This window comes from Saccopteryx bilineata, chromosome 4, assembly GCF_036850765.1.
Source record: "Saccopteryx bilineata isolate mSacBil1 chromosome 4, mSacBil1_pri_phased_curated, whole genome shotgun sequence".
NCBI classification, from domain to species: Eukaryota; Metazoa; Chordata; class Mammalia; order Chiroptera; family Emballonuridae; genus Saccopteryx; species Saccopteryx bilineata.
This window is the reverse complement of record NC_089493.1, coordinates 15,135,988-15,161,615: the sequence shown is the minus strand read 5'-3', so window position 1 is coordinate 15,161,615 and position 25,628 is coordinate 15,135,988. Positions and strand designations below refer to the sequence as shown.

General features: G+C 47.3%; 1 protein-coding gene across 4 annotated transcripts in view; it reads right to left on the bottom strand.

Moving 5' to 3' along the window:
- KCNK10 (potassium two pore domain channel subfamily K member 10) overlaps positions 1-25,628 on the bottom strand; it is a 133,590-nt gene that overhangs the window by 21,046 nt on the left and 86,916 nt on the right. For all 4 annotated transcript variants that reach the window (XM_066275504.1, XM_066275502.1, XM_066275505.1 and 1 more), the window contains exon 4: positions 22,471-22,631. In XM_066275504.1, coding sequence (XP_066131601.1) covers positions 22,471-22,631 — 161 coding nt within the window. The remainder of the gene's footprint in view (positions 1-22,470; positions 22,632-25,628) is intronic.

Below are 25,628 nucleotides of genomic sequence, written 5' to 3'. Positions count from 1 at the left end.
GAGGAGTTGAGGACCAATGGTCATAATACAGCTGCTTAACACACCAGGTAAAGTAAAATGCTCACTTGCCCCACTGTGACTTATCAAAGAGCCCTTTACTCTTCCTCCTCCTTCCAGATCGTCCCTCTGCCATGTCCCTGTTCCCTGGCACCAGCATCCAAGAGCACCCAGGAAGTTGGGAGAGACCCATGAGCACCCAGGAAGTGTGGGAGAGAAGAAAGCAGCATATGCCCCTCTGTCCACTCTCCGGTATCAGTAGCTCAGAGAGAAGCCTTGTAAGCCTCTGGCGACTGCCTGAAATGACTGTCGCTAGGCCAGGGGACCAAGGTAAATGACAATCACATGTGCATTTTCTGTGGCCTTATTTATTTTGCCTGTTAAAGATTTGAAAAAAAGCCCCGAGGATTAGCCAGATTTAAGTCGATACCTTAAAGAGTACTTGTGTATTACTGAGTCAATATCTGTAAAAATTCCTGGGTCTTATACTGAATGTTTACACCCTTTCTTTCCTTCTTTCTTTCTTTTTAGACAAATACTTTTTAATAAAAGCATGTAGGGATGCGTGTGTACATAAAATTATTTTTAAAATATAAGAAATCTCATAAGGAAAAGGATTGTGAACTAGAAGAGAAAAAGGCAATAAGCACCAAGATACATTAAGGAAGCTGTTGAGAAGGATGAGGGTAACTGACAAAAAGACTTTGGAGCATAGAAAGCAGAGATGGGCCCTGGGCATTGGCTCAGTGATAGAGCATCGGCCTGGCATGTAGATGTCCCAGGTCTGATTCCTATTTAAGGCGCACAAGAGAAGCAACCATCGGCTTCTCCACCCCTTCCCCTCCCTTTCCCTCTCTCTATCTGGATCCCCCCCACACACACACACACAGCCATGGCTGAATTGTTACAAGCGCACTGGCCCCAGACACTGAGGATGGCTCCATGGAGCTTCTGCCACAGGTGCTAAAAATAGCTTGGTTGTGAGCATGGCCCTCGATGGGCAGAGCATCGGCCCCAGTCGGGGGGTGCCAGGTAGATCCCAGTCAGCGCACATACAGGAGTCTGTCTCTCTATCTCCCCTCCTCTCACTTGGAAAAGAAGAAGAAAAAGAAATAAAGCAGCAATGGAGCAATGACTTGGAGGTATAAGAAAACTTCCCATCTTGGCTTGTGCCTGTTTGGGAGATATAAAGAGAACAGAAAAAAGAGAGAAAGCTATATGGGTGAACTTCATAGTTAAACTGGGAACAGAGCCTGACCAGGCGGTGGCGCAGTGGATAGAGCATCGGACTGGAGATGCCGAGGACCCAGGTTTGAGACTCCGAGGTCGCCAGTTTGAGCACAGGCTCATCTGGTTTGAGCAAAAGCTCACCAGCTTGAACCCAAGGTCGCTGGCTCGAGCAAGGGGTTACTTGGTCTGCTGAAGGCCCACGGTCAAGGCACATATGAGAAAGCAATCAATGAACAACTAAGGTGTCGCAACAAAAAAGTGATGATTGATGCTTCTCATCTCTCTTCGTTCCTGTCTGTCTGTCCCTATCTATCCCTCTCTTTGACTCTCTCTCTCTCTCTGTAAAAAAATAAATAAATAATATAATATATATACATATTTTAAAAAACTGGGAACAGAGACATTTAAGAACAAAACACAACTTTATAGTAAGTCACTCAGAAATACATCCTAAACTGGGACGGACGTCTTGCATTGCAGTGACTTGACAGAAACATCCAGAGCTGAGAAAATTTCTTTAGCAGAACATTTTCAAAGCTGTGAATGGAACTGAATCCTGTAACTTTTCTATTCTTCCAATCAATCAATATTTACTGTGCACCTCCTCTCTGTCAGTTACTGAGCAAAATTCTCTGGAGAAAACAGCATGGCCCCAGCCTCGCTGAGTGACTGGGGACTAGGTGAGCATTAAATAATCACAGGAGCAATACATAATCAGGCTCGAGAGAAGTATTAGAAAGAGAAAAGAACCCACTGAGTGAGAGCATTTAACAGGGGACCTGATGACACCGTTTGTCCCATATAGATTGCCCACACCTGCAGATTCCCCCACTGGAGTGACGGGAGTTGTCGCCAGCGAGTCAGACAGAAGACTGGTCTGGAGAGACAGACCCCTGCGAGGAGGTGCCGATGCACTCAGAAGATTGCATGGGCACTGGCTGCTTTCCGGCCCCGACAAGGTCTTTATCGACAGCCTCAGGGCAGAATCGCCCAGCGTGGCTATACTGGCATCCTAATAGACTCGTCCTCTCTGTACCTTACTCAAGTCTCGTACCAACGTCTCGAGGAAATTTCGGGTTCCAAGTGTGCGTGAATTGTAAGCAAGTAAATGATGATGTCGCCCATCTATGTTTATCTATCTATCGTTCATCTACAATTATTAAAGAGCAGCACTGTTCCTTAATCTGATCAGAAAGAATTTGATTAGAATGTGGATTTGATTAGAATAATCAGACAGAAGCTTACTTAAATTACATGAACACACATGATAAATGTCCTTGTTGTTAGTTAATGGATATATTTTTTTCCTTTTAAAGGAATTAACTTATATGCCAACCCTTTAACAGAGCTTAATGTAATGACGAAAGGATACTTTCATCTTTGGTGAAATGACTGAGCTGCTCAGCCATGCAAACGAGAGGAGGCAGGGGCCCCACGTGCTCCACAGGGTCAAGTGGTGAGCACTGGTCCGCCCTTAGGTAGGGTTGCATCTCTGTGGATAATATGTGCTTAGAAAAGTATTATCATTAAGATGTAGTTTTTGATTGCTTCACTCCTGCAAAGAATGCAGCCCACCTGCGCATGGCCTCGTTGGAAGAGTCCTCCACGGAGGACCAGAGACAGAGAGCACAGGAAAGGACACTCCGGCCTCCTGAAGTCCTCCTTGCGCTGGAAGAAAACTTAGAAAATGGGACTGGACCAATGCTGCTGACACCCGGCCTGCAGCGCTCTGTTCGCAGCCATCAAGGATGCTTTTTAAGGGCAGTGACACCACCCTACAGCCACATTGTGATGGAATTAAGTGAACGAGATGACAGGACACTGTGGCTCTAGAGGGCCCTGGTCATTCCCTTTGTCTTCCCACCATCTGAACTCCCTTCTTTGCTTTGGTGACAGACAGAGAACTCTTCCCAGCACAGCAGCTGAACGAGGCTCGTTACTCACCTTCTGACCTCCCCACGGCGGGGACACAAGCATGCCACACAGGTTCCCCCAGCCAGGGAGACCCACGTCAGACTGGAAAGGGGACACTGGTGAGGCAATTGGGACAGGCTTGGCCTTGAAGTAAGCGCCTGATGGTTTTCTGCGTGTCCTCCTCCGCCTCCTCCAGCTCTCCAGCCACCCAAGGGCTATCTCTAAGGGAGGAGTGCAGACTCCCAGAGGCGTGCCCGCAGAACTGCAGTGTCCTCGCCAGGAGACTAGGTAAGACTGGGCGAGGGCTGGAGGCAGGGAGAAGGCAGAAGAGCCACTCACCCGAGAGAGGAAGGAAGTGCGAAAGGAGGTGCGCCTTCTTAGGGACTTCCAGGTGGGATCCGCACAACGCCGGCCAGTGGGCCCAGAGGATAAAGAGGAAGGGGTCAGACGCAGAGCTCTCTTTCGGTGGCACCAACCGCGTCACCACCTGTGCGCAGTCTACCGCTCCTAAGTCTCTTGAACAGAAAGTAAGGGACTTGGACCTTAAGTGGGATGAGAAGTGGAGGGAGAACCATTGCCCCAACTGGGGTGGGACTAAACAGCCCCAGGTGGGAGCTTCCGTAGGGGGAGGGAGGTGGCAGGCAGAAGTGGACATGATACTGGCTATCGGTAAAGAAGCAGAAATCATGTGAAATGCATTCCGGGGCTGGCGACCAAGCAGTGGTATTATATCTGCTTTCTAGGGAAAGTCAGAAGGGTCATTCCAGCAGCCAGAATCAGTGAGGTCAGCAGGACCAGCTGCTAGCTGTACCAAGCAGACATGGCAGTGGCTTCTTCCAGTACCAATTTGTGGCATGATTTGGGTCATTGTTCTTAGCTGGTTACCTTCCAAGTCCGGGTCTCCAACCATCCCAAGGACTTGGTAACTATTCAGTATCTTCCTTAAAAACTTTCTTTTCTGCTTAAATCACCAGAGTTGGTTTATCTTGACCCAGCTAAGCTGCTGACCCACAACTGTGTCTCCTGGAGGTCGGGATGGTCTGACCTCTGCCCTCGGAGGCAGGGCAGGGTCCCAGCCCCACAGAGACTGGCGTGAAATTCTGTTCTAGTATCACACAGAACTCGAACTAGATCTGAGTTAGCTGCTCTGGCGGTAAGCTGCCAAGGAACTGTAAAACTTAGCATTAGCAACGCCATTTTAAAGAGGAGGAGTCAGGCTTCTTACCCCCTCCTTTCTGTGGAGCAGGGATGGGGAACCTAAGACTCGCGAGTCAGATGTGGCTCTTTTGATGGCTGCATCTGGCTCGCAGACAAATCTTTACTAAAAAAAAAATAATAACGTTAAAAATATAAAACATTCTCATGTATTACAATCCATTCATTTACTACCGCTCATGTTCATGGTTGCAGGTGGCTGGAGCCAATCACAGCTGTCCTCCGGGACAACACCAAATTTTAATTGGATAATGCGTAACATACATGAGTCATTGTATGGCTCTCACGGAATTACATTTTAAAATATGTGGCGTTCATGGTTCTCTCAGCCAAAAAGTTTCCCGACCCCTGCTGTAGAGAATGAAAGAAGAAGAATGCAGGAGCTTCTTGGTTTACAAGGACAACTGGGTCACTTAGTCATAGTTCAGTTAATTCCTAGAATCCTCTGAGACAGTGCCTGGGGCCATTTGCCACACAGAGCAAAGGAGATATAATGTATCTAAAAACCTTAGAAAATAATGTTTATGTACCTTAATCAAGATGAGAGTAACGTACACCTCTAGACAAAGGGATCGCAAGCCCCTCCTTACCCACTCTAACTGGTATGTGATTTGGTCTATAACATCAGCTGCAGAATGGTGGGGACTTTCTACATGATTTGAGATTGTGCCCCGTGTAGCTAGCTAGCTAATCAATAAACTCCTCAAAAATTCATTTGGACTTGGTGTCTCTGTGTAACCCGCAGATTAAAGTACAATTACTTTACAACACTTTAATGTCTCTGACATTCCTATACCTTCAGAAAAGTCTTATCAAAAATGACAGCTCGTTTCGGCTGTGGCGTGGAAAAGGCTATATCTGTTCCTGGGATGGGCATTCCAGGGGGAGCAGTGCCAGCTCCTCGCCTGGGGACAGCAGGGCAGTCGCTTCCACCACCCGAGCAGAGGGCTCTGCCACCCGCAAAGGGAGCCAGCCATATCGCCAGGAAGTCGGTGGTTAGAGATTAGAGATCAGAGGAGCTCACAGAGACAGGCTGTGGCCAGGACAGACATGGGTGACATCCCCTACAAGTACTAGAGGGCAGGGACGCCACATGTTCCCTCGAGAAACAGCAAAACACCCTTGAAAATCATACAGTTTGTCTTCAAATTATATAACCATGACCCCGAGGAAAAACTAAGAGGAGAGTAGATATCCACGTCTTGTAAGGCCAGTAGCCACAGCCACCATCACAACCGCCTGGCCCCTGAAGGTTCACATTAGATTCGGACAGTCGGTAATGAAACAACAGAGCCAAGAACTGGTGCGCCATCACCTTTAATCCTAGCTTGCACCCGGCGGGCAAGTAAAAACACACACTGGGCTCTAAAACCCACTCATTCAGTGCTCACAAAGCTACTGACTTATCCGAGTTTCCTAGAATCAAAGGTTTCTAGCACACCAGACTTATTCACCTCTGTTCCCCATCTCCTTCTCTCTGCATAAACTCTGCACAAACTGGCTTCTCTTTCAGCAATCAACCATCTTGGCTGCTTCTCCTGGCCTCCTCCACGTGGCCCTTCTCTGCTCTCCTCTCTAATGCCAATCTCAGGAACTGAGAGAGAGAGAGCCCACCCCACCCCACGTCTGTCCCCATTTTATAGTGTAGAAATCAAAACCTTTAATCCAATATACAAATAAGGAAGTCTCTGATACAAAGTCACTTATCTGAGGCATAATGGGATTCCTCATGAGAGTGCACCACCCCACATCAAAAAGGGTGGGAAAGGCTTAGTCTTAAAACTAAGCCTTAGGCTATAAAGATGGGGCCTGCTTACAGCCTGTCCCCCACACATAATGTAAACTATAAGCGAGCAAACATATATATCATATTTACAGACTTATTTGACCAACACCCCCACATCTTACTCCAGTAAGATAAGAGAGAAGGGACTTGTCTGAGCCCTCAGAATCCCGGGGACATTGGCCTGTGAGGTGGCAGGGTGAGGGGGCGGAGCTTAGAGGAAGCCTTGTTCCTATATGGTCATTACGTCCTACTAGCTGCCCGTCCTACTAGCTGCCCGGGGACACCTCCTCTTCCCACAGAGTTCTACAGCCTCCTTCCCAAGCAAAAGGGCTGGGAGCCCTGCTGTCAGCAAGCACTTGCCTTCCCTCTCTGTCTGGTCTGTAATACCAGCTGATTTGCCCCCACTCTCTAAAGGGACTGGATCATTGATTGGCGTCCACACACAGCAACATCTCTCGCTTCTGTGCCTTTTTATTTTTTCTTTTATTAAATTTTTTTTTAGAGAGTGAGAGAGAGAGAAAGAGAGAGAGAGAGAGAAGGGGAAGGAGGAGCAGGGAGCATCAACTCCCATGTGTGCTTTGACAAGGCAAGCCCAGGGTTTTGAACCGGCGACCTCAGCATTCCAGGTCGACGCTTTATCCACTGCGCCACCACAGGTCAGGCGCCTCTGTGCCTTTTTAAAAGGCTATTCCATCTACAAAGATGTCATTCCCCTTTTCATGCTCATCAAACTTCTGTTTGTTCTTCAAAACACAATTCCAACATTGCCTCCTGCAGGAAGTCCTCCAGCCTTCTGGTTAGAGTTACAGTGTCCTCCTCCCTGCTGTCTCTGTTCCTTGCATGTTCCCCTGTCAATGGACCCACTCCTTCTGAACTGTTATCTGCCTGCAGCTGTCTCTCTCTATCTTTGTATCCTGGGTGCATTTTTCTACACCTGCTCCGTCTTTTTTAGCGCCTGAAGAAAAACCGAGAGGAACTGTTTAAAGTAAATGATTTTATAATGTGGAATGCCAGTAAGAGTGGAGTGCATATAAGAGAGAGGCACAGGGACGGGCATACACACACACACACACACACACACACACACAATCTGGATGTGTTGAATTAAATATTAATACCACAGGAGCTGGGTCAAAGAGAGAGTCTTTACTACTGGCCAATGACAAAAGAACAAAAATTATACATGTGAATTCCTGAAAGTTACACTGGAGCCCCTGCAAGTGTATATAGAGACCTATATCTATATATAACCATTTAGATTATAACACCCTGGGAAGTGATTGGTAAATCTGTGAGGGTGTTTGTGGCTGTCACACAATTGGAGGGACACTCCTGGCTATGTAGTGTGGGGTGGGGGGACTCCCTGTAGCAGAAGAATTAGTGTCACAAATCAGAGAATTACCTCATATTTGGCATGAGTTTTCAATGACCTACTGAGAAATAAAACATTGTTTATGATTAGATAAGCTGAGAACGCCCTTTACACACCAACACACACACACACAAAAAAAAAAAAAACTTTCTGGCACTGTGTCAATACTGGCTGAATCGTACAAGACTGTGACTCCGATGTAAATTGCAAGGCTGAATTTTGATTAGTTGGAACCTTGACAAGAATTGTTCTCCATTTTCGTAAACCACATCCCTGACAGGAAAGTCCCTGGTGGCACCTTAGTCACTGATATGACGCTCTCGAACCAGCCTGCATTTGCAGGGACGGTATTCTATATATAGAGGCAAGGGGTCCCCCGGGGCTCCGTGACCAAGCACCTATTCCTGAAACATGTATTATTTATTGTAAATGACCTTTCTTTTATTTCTCCTTCATCTTGTAGCTAGAAAATAGGGTTGAATCTTTTCAAAATTAGATGTGTTGGTAAGTTGCACTATCTAATGCAAAATTTATTTCAGTGTGGTAAAAGCGCATTAATAAGTATTTGCTATAAAAAGGGGTGGTGGGTATTACAAGGCGGAAAACCACTGCATAAAAATAAACTGTGGACTGCATTTAAGGAGCTTCTGTCAGTTGCTTATTTTTTTATAACTTTGTTGAGAAGTCTATAGAATTACACTTACAGATATCGTCTGATGAGAGGAAGGTCCCTGTGCAGAGGAAGACCACAGGCACTAATCATTCTCAGGGGATTGCTCCCTACTAAAAAGTCCTTTCATCAAAATAATTGCATTTCAACAGTTATGACTTCCCCCCACACACACACACTGACATTTTTTGCATATAACACTATTTTTGGTTTCAAGGTCATTTTCTACATTAAAATGGATGAGGTCATATCTAGCAATGCTCATTCATTCATTCGCCAGGTTGAGGTGCCAGGCCCCGGGCTCGAGACTATGCTGACCGGCAGACAGGACCCGTCCTCACCCAGCTCTCAGGCTGATGGGCTCAACAAGTGTCACACACACAACTCTGACCAAAGAGACGAATGTTATTCTGGGGGCGTACAATATGTGAGGGGAGGGGGGACAGGGTGCTGACCTCATTTACGAGTCAGAAAGAGCTCCCTGAAAAAATGACACTTACCATATTTTCTCATGTATATATAAGGCACACCATTTTCCGAAAATTTTCAGGTCTAAAAACTGGGTGTGTCTTATACAGTGGTTGTAGGTTTTTTACTTGCATTTCCCGCTTTTTCATGCTTGTTTTACACTCGTTGTAGATGAATAACAGGCCCTGCCCGGTTGGCTCAGTCGTAGAGTGTCAGCCCAGCATGTGGAAGCCCCGGGTTTGATTCCCAGCCAGGGCTTCCATCTGCTTCTCCACCCTTCCCACTCTCCTTCCTTTCTATCTCTCTCTTCCCCTCCCGCAGCCAAGGCTCCACTGGAGCAAAGTTGGCCAGGGCGCTGAGGACAGCTCCATGGCCTCTGCCTCAGGCACTAGAATGGCTCCAGCTGCAACAGAGCAACGCCCCAGATGGGCAGAGCATCGCGCCCTAGTGGGCATGCCGGGTGGATCCCGGTCAGGAGCATGCAGGAGTCTGACTGCCTCCCTGCTTCTAACTTCAGAAAAATGCTAAAAAAAAAAAGACCTTGAGTTCAATACTTTATGTAATACTTTTTTTCAAATTTCAGGGCCCCCAAATTAAGGTGCATCTTATACACGAGAGCATCTTATACCTGGGGAAACATGGCATCTGGAGAGCAGGAGGAGGGTGAGGGCACTGGAAGGCCCATAAACATGCCGTGGAAAAGTCTGGAGGTGACAGGGTGTGACACATTTAGTGCAAATGCACAGGCCCCGTGAATTTCTCCTGTGCAAACAGATTTCTCCCCCCAAATACGGTCCTCAAGGATCTAACTCCAAGAAAGAATGCTAATTGTGAAAAAAACATTTAAATTTTTTGGTTATTATGAACTTTCCACAAAATCTAGTTTGTGGATTCATTTTCTGTTGTTTTTCTAATCATAAGAGAGAATGTGAATTCAAACCATATTTAGAAATCTTATTAAAACTGAAGGCATGTGATAATTTAAAAAAAAAAAAAACCCAACACACAGACAAGATGGAAAGCAGTGTGCCCGTTTTCCAGGCGGGGGGCAATCTCATCCACCTCAGGCTCCCCCAGGAGAGGCTCCCAAAGCAGGTGGCACATGTTTACGTAGCCATCTGGACAGGTCCTCTCCCTTCCCTCCCGTGAAGAAGAGGTTGACAAACCTCCAACGGAAAGGTCGGAGGGAAATACATCAAACAGAAAGACAGAATCGAAGGGCTAAGGACCACTGATATGGATTTTTTTTAAATAAAAAAAAAAAAAGGAGCAGAGGCGAGAAGCAAAGAGCAAGGATAAAAGCCACAGACAAAGTGGTGATAACACCACGGGGACACCATATGGCACGCCCACGGCACACGTTTCACTTGAAATGTTGATACTTGCTTTCTTCTGGCTTTGTTGCCAACTCTGTTACAATACTCAGTAAAATTCTTTTTTTAAAATCACACAGAAGCTTTCTGCTCTCCTTAAAATCATACAGAGAGCCCTTTCCTTTCCCTAACTCATGCCATATATATATATATATATATGCCATATATATATATACATATTTATATATGTAGTATATATAGTATATATAGATCCCTGTTCCTAACTCTTCAGACTGAACTGTAAAGCGATGTTCAGGTAGAGGGGACAGTCCTGATAACTGGCGGGAGACGCCCCAGGCACTGGCTGGTGCCCACTCAGCAGTAAAAGGGAAATGGGGTTTCCTTTTTGAGACAGACAAATGTTAATAAATAATTTACCACGAGCCCATTCAACCGTTCCCCAGGCTCGTGTGAAAGACTGCTGCTGTTTAGAGTTAAGTTCTTTTGCCAAGGAATGGAAGAAATTGACCGAGCAGACATCGCTCCACCTACCTGGACCCAAGGTGGCAAGAACACAGTATCTAAACAGCAGCGCAGCAAAACCTCTTGCTGAGGCCCCTTTTGATATTTCAGGGCCCGTTATCTTTTGGAGAAGAAAGTCTAGGAACACCTTGATGCTTTCTAAAAATATAAACTGGCCCATGTGTTCAAGAGCTAGTAAGGCAAGCGGAGAGGCAAACAGCATGTGGCTAAAATGGATTCTTTCTCATTTTTTTACTTTCCTTTTACTAGAATCGATGCGTGAGGTGGGTTATCATGGACATATCTGCGAAAACGGGGGCAGCCTGTTACCTTTAGCCAAGGAAACAAAGCACAACCTCCCCGCCCCCTCCACCACCCACCCCCACCCCCACTCCGCACAGACAGAACGGCAGGGGTACACTCGGACCTTCTGACTCTTCTTGGCTGCACATGGCTAGTGCAATTTTTCCTCCAAGGGCAATGACTGGTGACGGAAGTTGAGTCCCAGCCCCAAGCCTTCCCACCTAAAAAGCAGGACTGAGGGTAACATCAGCTAGCACCCCTTCTTCACTCGGGTTCGTTGGAGGTGCTGCACAGCCTACCCACCCTGGGTGCGTGAAAAGGAGTCTAGTTCATCTCTCTCTCATTCCCAATGAATTCACAACCAGGTATTTACTGAACGCCTCCGAAGTGCTTAGTGCTGGACAGGGGTCAGGAAAAGGACATGGCAGCCCTTGTTTTCAAGACCCTTATGCTTCCCTCAAAGAGCCCAACCTATTAGCAACCTAAGACAGGTGCGCCACCGAAGGTTTAGGTGATGACAAGCTCACAAGCTGGCATCCACAAGTCCCTCCTCTGCGCTCCCGTACCCGACAGGTTGAACATTTACTGGGTGCTGACGGGATGCCAGGCACCAGCTAAGACCCCATTTTTCAAAGAAGGAAAATGGAGGCTCAGCCTGAGGTCATGTGGCTTAGGTACTGAGGGAGTGTGATTTCAGATGCTGCCTGCCCCAGCCTGGTCTCATCAGGGACATCGGTCTTTACGCATGTCTGTTTCCTTCTCACGTGGAAAGACTGCCTTGTGTTTACTGCCGCGTACCCCACCGTGTGGCAAACACAGAAGGCGTTCCTTGGGAATCGGTTATTAAACCAGCCGGGGGAGAGGTGTGAGGGAGAAGCAGTGAGGGGCAGCTGGATCGTGAGCCCGGAGGAGGTGAACAGAGGGATGTGCGCAGCAGCAAGGCAAGGTGGAACCCCGACGTCGCCAGCGTGCAGCAGCCCGAGGTGGCCTGGCGTTTGGCCGCCCTCTCTCCGGTGGCTCCGCTGCAGCCAGAGCTGAGGAAGCAGACGGGAACAGGCAGGGACCACAGCGGAGGTGAGGACAGGAGGGGACAGGTGCCAGCGGGAGGCAGAGCTCCGGGCGCAGCCTCTCGCCTCAGGCCTCAGCGTAACAGAACGGCAGCCGGCGGAGCAGCCAACACTCAGGGGCAATCGGACGGCAGGTCAGCGGACGCTGTCTCCGTGGCCCATGAAAGTTGAATAAGCAAAAGCAAGCAGAAAACAACAAGTGTTGGTGAGGATGTGGAGAAATTGGGAATGTAAAGTAGTGCGGCGCTGTGGAAAGCAGTACGGCAGTTCCTTAAAAAATTAAATATAGAATTACTGTCTGACCCACAATTTCACTTCTGGGCATCTATCCAGAAGAATTGAAAGCAAGGACCTGAGCAGATTTTTTATACCCGTGTCATAGCAGCATTAGTCACAGTCGTCAAAAAGTGAAGCAAAAGCCCTGGCCGATTTGGCTCAGTGGTAAAGCGTCAGCCAGGAGTGTGGATGTCCCAGGTTCGATTGCCGGCCAGGGCACACAGGAGAAGCATCCATCTGCTTCTCTACCCCTTCCCCTCTCCTTCCTCTCTGTCTCTCTCTTCCCCTCCCACAGCCAAGGCTCCATTGGAGCAAAGTTGGCCTGGGAGCTAAGGATGGCTCCATGGCCTCTGCCACAGGTACTAGCATGGCTCTGGTTGCAATGGAGCAACGCCCCAGATGGGCAAAGCATTGCCCCCTGGTGGGCATGCCAGGTGGATCTCGGTCGGGCGCATGCAGGAGTCGGTCTCTCTGCCTCCCTGCTTCTAACTTCAGAAAAATACAAGAAAAAAAAAAAGATGAAGCAACTCAAGTGTCCATTGACAGATAAATGGATAAACAAAATGTGGTTATATATCTAATGGAATATCACTCAGCCTTAAAAAGGAAGGAAGTTCTGACATCTGCTATAACATGCATGAACCCTCAAACACAGTATTCTGCGTGAAATAACCCAGACACAAGCAGACACAGAGGACAAAGACTGCATGCTGCCACCTAGAGCAGCCACCTTTGCAGAGACAGAGGGAGAACAGAGGTCACCGGGGGCTGGGAAGAGGGAGAATGAGAAGCTACCACTCCATGGGCACAGACTTTTGGGTCTGGAGACATCGTGTGACCACGATGTCTGCACAACAAGATGAATGTATTTAATGCCACTTAAGCGTATATTTTAAAACAGCTGAAATGGTAAATTTTACATGAGTATATTTTGCCACAATAAAAAAATATAGGCACAGCCCTGGCCGGTTGGCTCAGCGGTAGAGCGTCGGCCTAGCGTGCGGAGGACCCGGGTTCGATTCCCGGCCAGGGCACACAGGAGAAGCGCCCATTTGCTTCTCCACCCCTCCGCCGCGCTTTCCTCTCTGTCTCTCTCTTCCCCTCCTGCAGCCAAGGCTCCATTGGAGCAGAGATGGCCCGGGCGCTGGGCATGGCTCTGTGGCCTCTGCCTCAGGTGCTAGAGTGGCTCTGGTCGCAATATGGCGACGCCCAGGATGGGCAGAGCATCGCCCCCTGGGGGGCAGAGCACCGCCTCTGGTGGGCGGGCCGGGTGGATCCCGGTCGGGCGCATGCGGGAGTCTGTCTGACTGTCTCTCCCTGTTTCCAGCTTCAGAAAAATAAAAAATAAAAAAAAATAAAAAATATAGGCACAAAGTAAATGCAGAAGCCAGCTCTATCGTACCCCACTGGCTCCTGGCGTTGCCTTACCTGAGAACCACTTTGAAACTGTGTGACCGTGGCCAGGACAATACTGTTGATTCTATGGGGAAGAGTCCCCAAGCGACATGGGAACAGCACTGATCTGAAAAGCATCAGATGTTGCTCTTTCCCCTTGTTCTCAACATCTCTGAGGGTGGGAGTCCTTTCTGGATGTTAAAAGAATGCCTCAATCCCCACAGAACAATAGAACTTCTGGTATTCACTGATTATGGAAACATGTCATGAAAAAAAATGATGCTATGAATTTGGGAATCACCTTTTAAAATGAATTTCAGTGATGACAATCCCGCTACATACTCTTGGAAAAGAACTGTCGCTCTGTGAGGAGACATGTTGTTAATTCGTCCCAGCAAAGCTAGATGCACAAAAGCATTCTTGGGCCCTTTAAAACAGCACTTAAGGTCCCTGGAGACCCGGCACTCACCGGGGAAGTACCACAGCTCTGTACTAAACCAGAGACTAAAACCCGGCAGTAAACTCCGGGACAGGGTTCAAAACCATTAAGTCCAAAATGCTGTGACACACAAACACAGTCCTTCTCAGAAAATAAAAAGCAAAGCTCTTCCCTCCCCCCCCCAGAAACTTGAAATGTGTTTTCTCTAACAGAAATGCACACTTCCTAGGCTGGACTTGCTCTGGGCAGCCCTTCCTCACACAGAGCCACCAGCACCTGCACCTGCTTAGCAGTGTGACCACACTATGCTGGGCACACTGACACCTCCCAAGCTGCCTCTTTGGGGTAAAGGTCCCCAACACTGGCATGACTCTCAATAATGATGTGTTCCAAACATTTGCCTTTCCTAAAGTGAGAAGTTCTAAAACTATTTTTTATCCATGACTACGGGCATACCAGTCATTTAGAAATGTGCCACCCTAAGTGGTAGCCCATAGATCACTCGCCCAGCTCCCGGGTGGGCAGACTCAGTTCAACGCAGGCATCTCTCAGTGTTCAAAAACCTCATTTTCCGGAAGCTACACTAGAATGGTTCATGACTTGCCTAGCTCACAAAAGTAGCATGAGGCTAGAGAAAAATGATAGGTTTTTTTCTTTTTACATTGATAAATATAATTTTTTTAAAGTAGAGTTCTTAAAAGGATTCTATTAAATCGTGTGCCTCGCAGAAGACCCAAACTAGCTTTGAAAATGGTGAATATGGGAAATCACCCACCTATTAAGCTGATTTTATGATCCAAATAAAAATGGCCGCTCATAAAATTCTTGCATGGAATTCATAACTCCAAAGTACCTAGAAGCTTTAGAGCCAGGTTACCAGGTGGTAGACACGTCTCTGGACTTGTGGTAGCCCCCAAATGCAAAGATAGAAGATGCTTTTATTAACAGAGCCCATGTGCTCACCTCTTCAATGGGCACAATCAAGCAGATAATGAATACAGAAATATTCCCGAGACTTTCCTCCACCAGACGACAGTTTAGGAGGAGCTCCCTCACCGCTTTCCTCGAGTTTGGGACTGAGTTCAATCCCCAGTACGAATTAAAATCTCGGTGCTGATGTGCTCAAACTGCAGGTCCTCAAAACCTCTGAAGCCAGGCACTGAGGCCCTCGGTGGAGCCCAGAAGAAGAGGTATGTTTACTAGGGGCAAGACCCACTGCCTCAGCTCACCAATGGCTTGGCTGTGAACTGGGTCTCTTCTTATTGTCAACACTGAGTGGTTTGCACAAAGTGAACAGGAGTAGAGGCTATCACTGCCTGGCAACTTTTCTCTCGGAGGTGGGTCAAAACGATTCAGCCACTGGGACAGTACAGTCCCCTTCCTTAGGCCCGCCCTCACGTCAGTCACACAGTGGGCACGAGCAAGGAGGCACGTCAACCCCAGACTCCTCTCCAGGAGTGGAGAACGCCCAGAAGGAGATGCTTGCTGATAAGGACTCAGTAGCAGGGAGCTAGAGCAGGTGCTTAGAAAAGAATCAACAGCAATGGTCCAACTCAAAGTAGCAACAGATGACATGGTTGGGAAACCCTTTGAGAGCAGACACAGGGTCAATATTAACTTTTCCTCAACCGTCCATCTTTATCGGTCCCCAGGTCATACTAACCTTCATGAAGACCCTTCTGAATCTTCGATCCCTGCCTTACAAGAGAAAGAAGGAAGAAAGGACAGTGGAAAGACCCTCTCTGTGCGCGCGCACTGGAGCAGGGAGATCTGGTTTGACATCCTGGCTTTGTCCCGTATGGGCTGGGTGACCTTGGACAGGTCATAGAGCCAATGTGAACATTCTGATCTCATAAAATTAAAAGGGCAGTATGGCCTTTATGAGAGGATTATTGTACAACTAACTCCAGGCAAAGCCAGCAACCAGTGTGTAGCATAGAGTAAAACCTCAAATCAGATCAGCATCTTACTTAGCTCTAGACTTCAAGACTAGAGTGCCACTGTAGACCATCCGACTTCAATCAAGTCCTATTGGACAAATCCAAGTCTCCCTACAAAGTTTCCTACATACAGAAGTTCACTCGTGACTTCCCAGAAGTGAACTGAGTCCCAGAAGTGCATGACCTGTGATCAAAGTTTGCAAGAAGGAAAAAGAAGCTTTGTGAAAGCTACCATAAAAACGTTGAAATGTTAAACACTATCCAGGCGGTATTTTAAGTGGTTACATTTTAGGCAGAGTTTGATAGCTTTACTGTTTATAAAAAGAGGGAAGATGCATTTTAAAGGCCATTAAAACCTCCTGTAATGATCTCAGACGGCAACAGGAAACACCAAAAAGATGCTGGCCGGTTATCAAAGATAAGCTGAGAAGGAGGAAGTATCATGCATTAGATTAGCCCTGACTGAGTCAGCTCAAGTTAGTGCTGAGATGGTTCGTGGGCTGAAGAATAATAGTAGAACAATCTATCTTGATATATTCATCTGAGTCAAGTCCCAGGCGTTCCCTTATCGGTGGAAAATTATCTTAATCCCAAAGTATAAAATCTTTAAAGGCCACTTTAAGGGCCCATCTGAGAGAGGAGAGTTCTGAGCAGGAATGGCACTGGCATTGAAGAACTAGTTAAGACCATTGGTAGAGACACCAGAACCCGTGTGAGAGATTCAGCCAGGAGACCAGGGCATGACCCAGGGGACCTGTGAGGCAGCTGACTCCTAGCTCAGCGGAGTCATGATTCTTAACTGGAATGACTTTGTCCTCATGGGGACATTTAGTAATGTCTGGAGACATTTTGGGCTGACATAACTCCAAGCCCCGACGATACTGGCTTCTAATGAGTAGAGGGCAGGGATGCTGCTAAATGCCCTACAATGCACAGGACAGGTCCCATGACAACTGTTCAGCCTGAAAGTGCCAGCACTGCTGAGGCTGAGCAGCCCTGCATTAGAGGAAGGGAGAAAAGAAGGGACTGCCACAGGCAGACTGTGTCCTGGGCTGTTACTAAGAGATGTCGTATAGTCGGGGATTTTTTTCTTTTTTTTCCAAGTGAGAGGAAGGAGATAGAGACACAGACTCCTGCTTGCGCCCCAACCAGGATACACCTGGCAACCCCATCTGGGGCCCAGGTTCTGCCCATCTGGGGCCATGCTCACAATCGAGCTATTTTTAACACCTGAGGCAGAGGCTCCGTGGAGCCATCCTCGGTGCCCTGGGCTGATGCGCTTGAACCAATCAAGCCGTGGCTGCGGGTGGGGAAAAGAGAGAGGGAAGGGGCAGGGGGAGGGGTTGAGAAGCAGATGGGTGCTTCTCCCATATGCCCTGACTGGGAATCGAACCTGGGACATCCACACGCTGGGCTGGCGCTCTATCACTCAGCCAACCAGCATGGGCCGTGTGGTCTGCTGTGTGGACGTCATTTATACAGTCTGTCCGAAGTGTACATCCAGACCGATCACTGAAGCTAGACCATATCCTTGAACTAATTCAGAAGAGAACTGGTTGATAAAGGTTTAAAAATATTTGCCACTTTTGCAGTTTAAAACAATTACCTTCCAGCACCTCTCGTCCCTTAGGGAAAATAAGAAAACAATTGTTTACATTGAAACCAAAGTCTTCGTTCTGATCTGATCAAAATACACCCACTTTATCCATGTAGCACTAATCCTACCGAGTTATTTCTCCGAAGTTTCTAATAGTATGTGCAGCAGAGTGGCATGTCACAGCGGCAGACACACACACACACACACACACACACACACATCCTCAAGCACTCTCAGCCCACCAGCTGGCTCCCCCTACAACACACACAGACACCTATCTAAGTACAATGCTGATAGGCGTAACTGATTCCTCAGTGAATATTTTCCCTACTATTAGGACTTTGACATTGCACTCACAGACCTGAAAATAACACCCAGTTTCCAAAACAAGGATTTTTATCTTCTTGAAATAATACTTATTTTTTTAAGTTAACCCCATTGCTGCAAGCTCAACCCCATTGCTTTGAGCTTGAAGCAAGCTCAAAGACTCCTTGTGAGAAACACAAGCCTCCTACCACGGTTTTCCACCAATCTTCCCTAGACTCACGCCGGGCACAGGGCGGAGGCCTCCAGCAGTCCTTGGCTTCCACTGCCAGCCCCTTCCTGCAGTCCAACCTGATTGATTAGCCCACTAATTGAATGCTATTAGCAGACTGAGATTGTCATTGCCTGGCTTTAGGTATTTGGGGGGCTTCGAAGTCCCCAGGTAATAAACCTAGGGTAATGTGTCATTTTTTGTCAACAACACCCAGGTGCCTTTGGCTTCAAAGGCAAATAAACACTTCTGCTGTACCCTGAGGGGGAAAGGCCAAAGGAGAAAAAGAAAAAAAGTGTCCCATGACAACAAAGAAGTACTACCAGAAAGCCTGCTGCTCAGCCAGATAAAAAAAAGGCAGCTGCTTCCTACCAGAGGCCAAAGTCCAGCTCAGTGCCAGAAAATGGGGTCCAGTCCAAAACCCGGCCAGTTTTCCTGCAGCATCCTATCAGATGACAGTCGCCGGGCCCAGCGAGAGAGCCAGCCCGCAGCAGGGGACCGCGAGGCTGCCCACTTCCAGAATCTGCTTCGGAGCCCACGAGCAGCCTGGCTTGGTCCCAAGTCGTTATCCCTCCTTGCTGACTGCCCAGATTCCCCCCGGAAACCTAGGCAGAATTATTTTTACTTTGTATTATATAAATACCTCTAAGTCACCTCCATGAATTAGCATGGCATATTGAAAACACTGAAACTCCACATTGGTTTCGTGATGGGGGTTAGCACAGTAAATATTTGTGTCCCACCTGGAGGGGCTTAAGGCAGCATTACTGGTCCAAGTCCAGGCTGTGTCCCCAACTCACTCTCTCGCTCAAAGCAAGTCACAGAACGGGTCACGGGCTCCATTTCTCAGATGTGAAACGAGTCCTCACTAGAGTAGTATTCCCCAAAGAGTGATCTGCAGGCCTTCTACCCCAAATCCTAGGGATGCCTGTCACCCTACAGTGAGTCCAGGACTAGTCCCAGGGAGCTTGCACATGAGATTATTAGTGTTCCCCAGTTTTCCCATCTCCTCCCCTTCTTAGAGATCAAACACTACATTTCAAAAATTAGAGAGGTCCATGCACCAAGTTCAGGCCAACAGGCTGTGACGGGAGGCCAAAGCTCTTAAGAGCTGGTATGCAATGCTTAGCTCCGTTCCACCCTCCACCCCACCCCACACCCCTAAAGCCTGGAGAGCTGTCTGGGCCGCAGCAGAGCTGCCAGGGGTGAGAGCAGCCTGGCACTATCTGTCACCACAACATACTCCCGTCCCCTCTGTCTCAAGGGTCCCAAAGGCCACCTGATTTCTGACAAAAGGGAGGGAACACAGCTTCCCAGCAAGTAGTCTGTGTGGCTGGGAGTTGATGACACCTGTGGGAAATACTGTCATTTGTTTACCCCAAATTCTTCTTTGCCAACAGAATTGTTACTTAGCTCATCACAGCAATGTGGTCAGTCCCAGAACGGCGACAAAATAAACGGGTGTGGTTTTAAGCATCTGCATTTGCGATCTGCTGTTCCATGGCAATAGACAACCAAGGCATCCGGGAAGGCCGCCTAATTTAGGGTGAAGTGGTTACTAAGTCCCTCTGGCATCGACACATTCTCTGCCTTGGGCGGATAGCTTGGTTAGAGCACCATCCCGAAGTCCAGGGATTGCCGGTTCGATCCCCACTCAGGGCACATACAAGGACAGGTTGATGTTTTTGTCTCTTTCTCTCTCCCTCCCTTTCTCGCTAAAATCAATAAATAAATATTTAAAACAAAATCTCAAGCTACATCCTCTGATGAGCTTGTCAGCAATAAAGCAAATATTTTAGTCTCGATATGACTCTTATGCCTATTTCTCAATTAGTTCTAAGCTTCAGAGGGCAAAAAAGAGTTTTCTGTTAGTCACCCCATAAGAACCCCACTAGTCGAGCATTCTATTTCTCTGTCGCCAGAAGCCCTAATAACGCAGCTACCCTCAGCAACTCTTTACAATCAGACTCAGACGTGACAGTAGGACCCAAATCGTGTCGCCTCAGAACACAGGCCCCCGGAAGGCTGATTTACTATTTTATCTTTACTCCACAGAAAATCCTCTTTCCCAAGAGTAGAGAAAAGAAAACACCACAGCATTTGAGGGGAAAGGCTCGACAATCACTGAGCAATGAAAAAAATAAAATAAAATAAACCTTCCCCATGAGAACCAGAGATCACAACCCTAAGTTTCGTTGGTTTATAATTTTTAATTCTCAGATGATCACCTAACAGTAACAGGCCTTTCAGATGTCGTTTCAATGAACAGCAATGAGCTTGGAGTTTTTCTGCCAAGACCGCGGGCAGCAAGCCAAACCGCTGTTTCATCTCCAGGAGGGACACTCGTCACCCTTCCAACGGCAGCCTGCACCCCGCTCCGCAGACGCCTGCAGCGGGCGCCACCGAGTCCGCAGTACACCTCTGTCCGCTTCCCGGAGGACTCCCAGTCTTCGGAGGCGCTATCAGGAACCCAGTGGGCCATCAGCGTAAAAATGAAATGTGAGACGTGTAAGGCTCCGTCCCAGAGCCCGCTGACTGACCCACTGGGGGGCAGCTTTCAGGGCAAGGAGAACAGGACTCGGCCTGAAGTTCAGATTCCTTAGGGGAAACTAAGCCCCCCAATTGGTAGCAGATGTCCTCAAATGAGTGCAACCTCTTCCCTTGTTTAGAAGACAGTCATTCATTTTCATATATATATATATATATATATATATATATATATATATATATATATAAAGAGGAATTTCAAAAGCTTATAGTCCAATCCTTTCTTTCTACAAATAAAGATGCTGCAAATCCGGAGAGGCTACCTAAATATAAAAATGCCTGATCTCCATCTGAATCCTGTTCTTCTGAGTGTTTGATCCGCCTAGTTTATCTCTTCTTTAACTCGGAGGGCTAAAAGGGCTCCTCTGAGAACAGCTATTGGAGACATGGCTGCCCCGCCTGGTTTAAGGAAGCCAGAAACTCTGAGAAGCAGAGAAGCTGAGCGCTGGTGGTTTCCATGGTGACCACTAAGCCCAGGTGCATGCTCTAATGAGGCTGGTTGATCAGCCGGCACCCAGGGAGCAAAGGTGTGGGACAGTCCAGAAAAACCCCACATGCCACGAGCTGCTCAGACGACATCTGCGTGGGTCCCGCCTGCCGACAAACACTTCCTTCAGGAGACAGACCCCTAGTAGCTCTGACCCTGCGCCAGGCTCTTCCCCATACATTGTTTCATTCAGCCATTACCAAAACATCCTAAAGTAGATTAGAATTCTATCCCCTTTTTGCCAATGAGTAAACTGAGGCAGCTCACCCAGGATGACTGAGCTCGTGAAAGGTGGCCCTAAGTCAGCCATCATGCCTTATTCGTCCACTCGAACAAAACTGAACTGGGAGCTCCCTTGCATTTTCCTAAAGGAAAGTTGAAGTCATGATTCCTTGTCTCGGGGGGAAAACAAGTCCAGTTGCAGAGCTTACAACTGATCTATCTATCCCATCATTCCTAGATTCTGAAAAAGATCTCAAACTGTCATTTTTAAATATTAAGTCATCATGAGAAAAATTCCTTCAAGAGGGTTTAAAAGACTTGACAATTAGGTCAACAATGAGAAAGAGAGCAAAAATGACCATCCACCAAAGCAAAACGAGTGTTCTGTCAACTGATACAAATGGGTGTGAGTTAAAGGGCCCTGGGAAGCCCAGTCCAATCACATTTACTTCCCATGCTTGTTCTTTTAGTAAATAAAAATGATGTCAGGAATGCCATCTTTAGTAAATAAATTGCTTGAGTTGAGGAGTTTTTTGCCTTACATAAAGGTAAGTATTCTTAAGAGGAAAACAAAATCCCACTGACATAATAGCAACCATCAGCACCTTAGTATGAATTAGTATGTTGGTATACTATCGCTGAGGAACCACTCAGCAGTGGGAGGAGGAAAAGGGAGGGGTCACAAAGAGACAGATGCAAAGCACAAAGCAGTACCTAGAAAAGCCAGGCTCTGGAAGAGATCCGAAAAGCCAGCGTCATCCTGAAGACACTGTGCTTGCAAATAAAATGAGAGGAAGAAGTTCCGAAAACAAAATGGATGAATTTACTGTTCTCTACTTTATTGCAAATATGCCAAGGAATCTATCTTCCATCTTTCAAAATAAAACAGAGTATGCTTCACATCTTCAGGAAATCTATGTTGTCAAATCCATACTTAACTCTCTGTGTTGTGATTCCAGAAATACTACTCTACAGAAGGTGACTACTGAAGAGGAGAGTTTAGGCACAGGACCCGTGACTCCCATCACCCAAACGGGAACTATGATCATGACAGTAGACTATTCCGTTAGAGGTGGTAAGGAGATGACGGCACCCTGATGATTCCTTCTGGATCCCCGTCAGGCTGAGGCCGATCGGATCACAGAGGTTAGGGTTTACCCAGGGGCAGTACTCACTCGAAAGACCTTCTCCACTCTTGCAATGCTTTTCCCAAAGATGGTTCCAAGTTGGTCTCCAATTCCAGCCAATAAGAAACCAAAGAGTGGGATTCCAAAGATGGCATATAAAATACAAAAGATTTTGCCTCCTTCAGTGCTTGGAGCAATATTCCCATACCCTGGTGAGAAATATTAAAAAGAGAAAGGGAGAGTGGGTGGTGAGGTCTTGGAGAAATTAGAGTATGAAAACCAAAGACTCCACAGGCCCTTAAAAACGCTTCTGCACTCCCCCTCCCGCTTGATGAGCTTTAGAAAGTATAACTTCATATCAAAGGCCCATAAAAGGCAGAGCGCTGTTCCATTGCTTCCTTCCCTTCTAATATATTTAGCTTGATTACATTTTAGGAGATTTGTGGTCACGCAGAATTACATTCATAATGGAAAATGGTACCATCCATTTCAGCAACACCAAACATCCTGGACCTGTCTGGTTTAGGGACAGCCGCGCCTGCAAAGGGCTTGCCATTGTCATTTTTAGATCGAAAGACATTCCGTCCTTTATAGCGTCATCGCACAGTCAGCCCCTCCACCGGCCAGACTGCGGCTGCCTTCCATATTTGCCTTCCTAGTCATGGGTGTTCTACATTGAGGTTATCTGGTCTAGCACAATTCAGAAAGGACCCGTGGAAGTCTGGAAGCAGTAAAGGGTGGTGGGGGCAGGAGGAGGTATGCCTCCTTCCCACACTGACCGTGATGTTCAGTTCCGCCTGTCTGTCTCCTGTTCTCTGCACGGGGAACCCTGCCTCATCTCTGTGTCCAGCCGACCCTCCTACCCACTTCTGTCATTGATGGGTATCAGTTGCTGAATAAATATTTGTTGTTTTTTGGGTTTTGGGGGGATTTTTTTTGGCAGAGACAGGGTGAGTCAGAGAGAGGGACAGATAGGGACAGACAGACAGGAAGGGAGAGAGATGAGAAACATCAATTCTTCATTGTGGTTCCTTAGTTGTTCATTGATTGCTTTCATCATATGTGCTTTGACAGGGGTGGGAGGGAGGCTACAGCAGACCGAGTGACCCCTTGCTCGAGCCAGCGACCTTGGGATCAAGCTGGTGAGCCTTGCTCAAACCAGATGAGCCCATGCTCAAGCTGGCAACCTTGGGGTCTCGAACCTGGGTCCTCTGCACCCCAGTCCAACACTCTATTCACTGTGCCACCACCTGGTCAGGCTGGATGTTTAAATACAAAAGAATCCTTTCTTAGCCAGGTCTACTAGTATGTTTGTCAAATAGTGCTTGGAAAACACCAACACTTGCATTCTTAAGAATTCTCCAATTATCTAAGTAACTTAGATATAGTGAATAATGGCCTTGTTCTATATGGATGGGACTAAAGACAGTGATGTTGGAAGAAAATCGCTCATGGCATTAGCACAGTTTATATAAAAATGAGAGTCTAAATTACTTGTTTGTTTTCATGCCAATGAGTATCTAGATAGTCACTTAACTATTCTCCCACATTAGAGTAACTCACAGGAGGTCTGTTTTTAAATCCACCAGTGGGTGAGTTACTGGGTTCACGGTTATCGGTATGTTGGGGCTGCAGCACAGTGAGGAACGAGGCTGACGGCTGGTCCCTCATCCATCCGCCTGTGCACACAGAGCGCTCACTGCTGCTTTCTGCCCTTGAGGAATGAGTCATCGAGCTATTTTCCTTTTCAATGTCCCACTCAGAATCATTCAAACCTCTTATCACAGATTATCTAAATTACAGTTTCCATTTCATCCATGACTGTTCAGGCAAGCCACCTAATCTCCTGTTTCTTTCACTCACCACCATTTTGATTTCGTGATGCAAAAAACAAAAACAAAACAAAACAAAAACTCTAGGAACTTTTTCAGGTGCTTTCAAGAACTTGGACGAGATCCCTTTTCTAAGCATTGCCCTCTAGAATAATTCGATTTCCATTAACAGAGACCTCCTGGACCGGGGATACCGCTTTCACATTACTGTGGGTTTACGAGGACTCTCGGAAACATTCGAGCAACTTCTGGAAACATTTCTGACTCATAGCTGTCTGATTCCTGTCATGGAAGATAGGTTTTCTTTTGGTCTAGTAACTCAGAAAGAAGTTCAGAAAGAAATATACTGCAGATACTGGCAAGCAAGCAAACAGAGGCTTTGAATTTGCTGATGAGGCATCCTCTTAGCCCCAACGAGTGACGCACACCCTTCCCCCAGCTCTCGGAGAGGATCTGCCCCAGCCCTGCCTGGGTCGGGGTCCTTCCAGTGGCACCAAGAGCATGAGAGAGAGTGAGAAGACAGAACCCCCAGTCCGAATCTACCTCATTCCACGTGGTTGTCCTTACACTCACTCAGCCGCCCCAAACCCTAGGGCTAGAGGGATTCAAGGACAACATGGAAACATAAGTCAGTGGAATGTCAAGTCCTATACAATGTAAAGTAGTGGAATTATTATTGGCTCCTTATTTATTCAGTGTTTCACAAACAAGAACACTAAAATAAAATTGAAGCCAAGTTGTTAGGTAAGGGCACTATGAAGTGGTAGTTAAATACGTCTTTAAGTATATCTGGGGCCATCACTTCGTATCAGACACGGAGTCACCGCCACTACTGGGTATGGCTGTACTTTGGGCATGCGTGTGTGTGCACGGGCATTTCTGTCCCCCCTCTCGTGAACTATTCAGAGAGAGTGCTCCAGTTTGACCCGCAACACTGTCACTCTAGGAAAATCCCAGAACTTACAACTTTGGGACTTTGCTCTGAGACAGTAGGCTGGCCCACTTCCTGGATTTGGGGCTCTAGCTGTTAGGCTGCCCTGCCTAGCCTTCCAGAATGCTTGGCAGAACTTGGAAGTGAGGTGTAAAGATTGCACGTAGGTTCTAGAACCAGGGATAACATGGATCCTTGTTCCAGTTCTTCCACTTAACTAGTTCTCAGATCTTGGGCCATCTGCCTAAACTTTCTGCCTCCCATTCCTCACCTGAGACGTGAGGCCTTTAACAGCACTCACCTTACAGCTCTTAAAGATGAAATGAGTTACGTGGGAGTGCGTGCGAGGTCCCTGTGAAGATTAAATGCAGATATGTGAAGCCTGACGCCAAGTAAGCACTGGGTGGCGTTAGCAATGATCACCTCGCCCCAGGTTTTCTGTA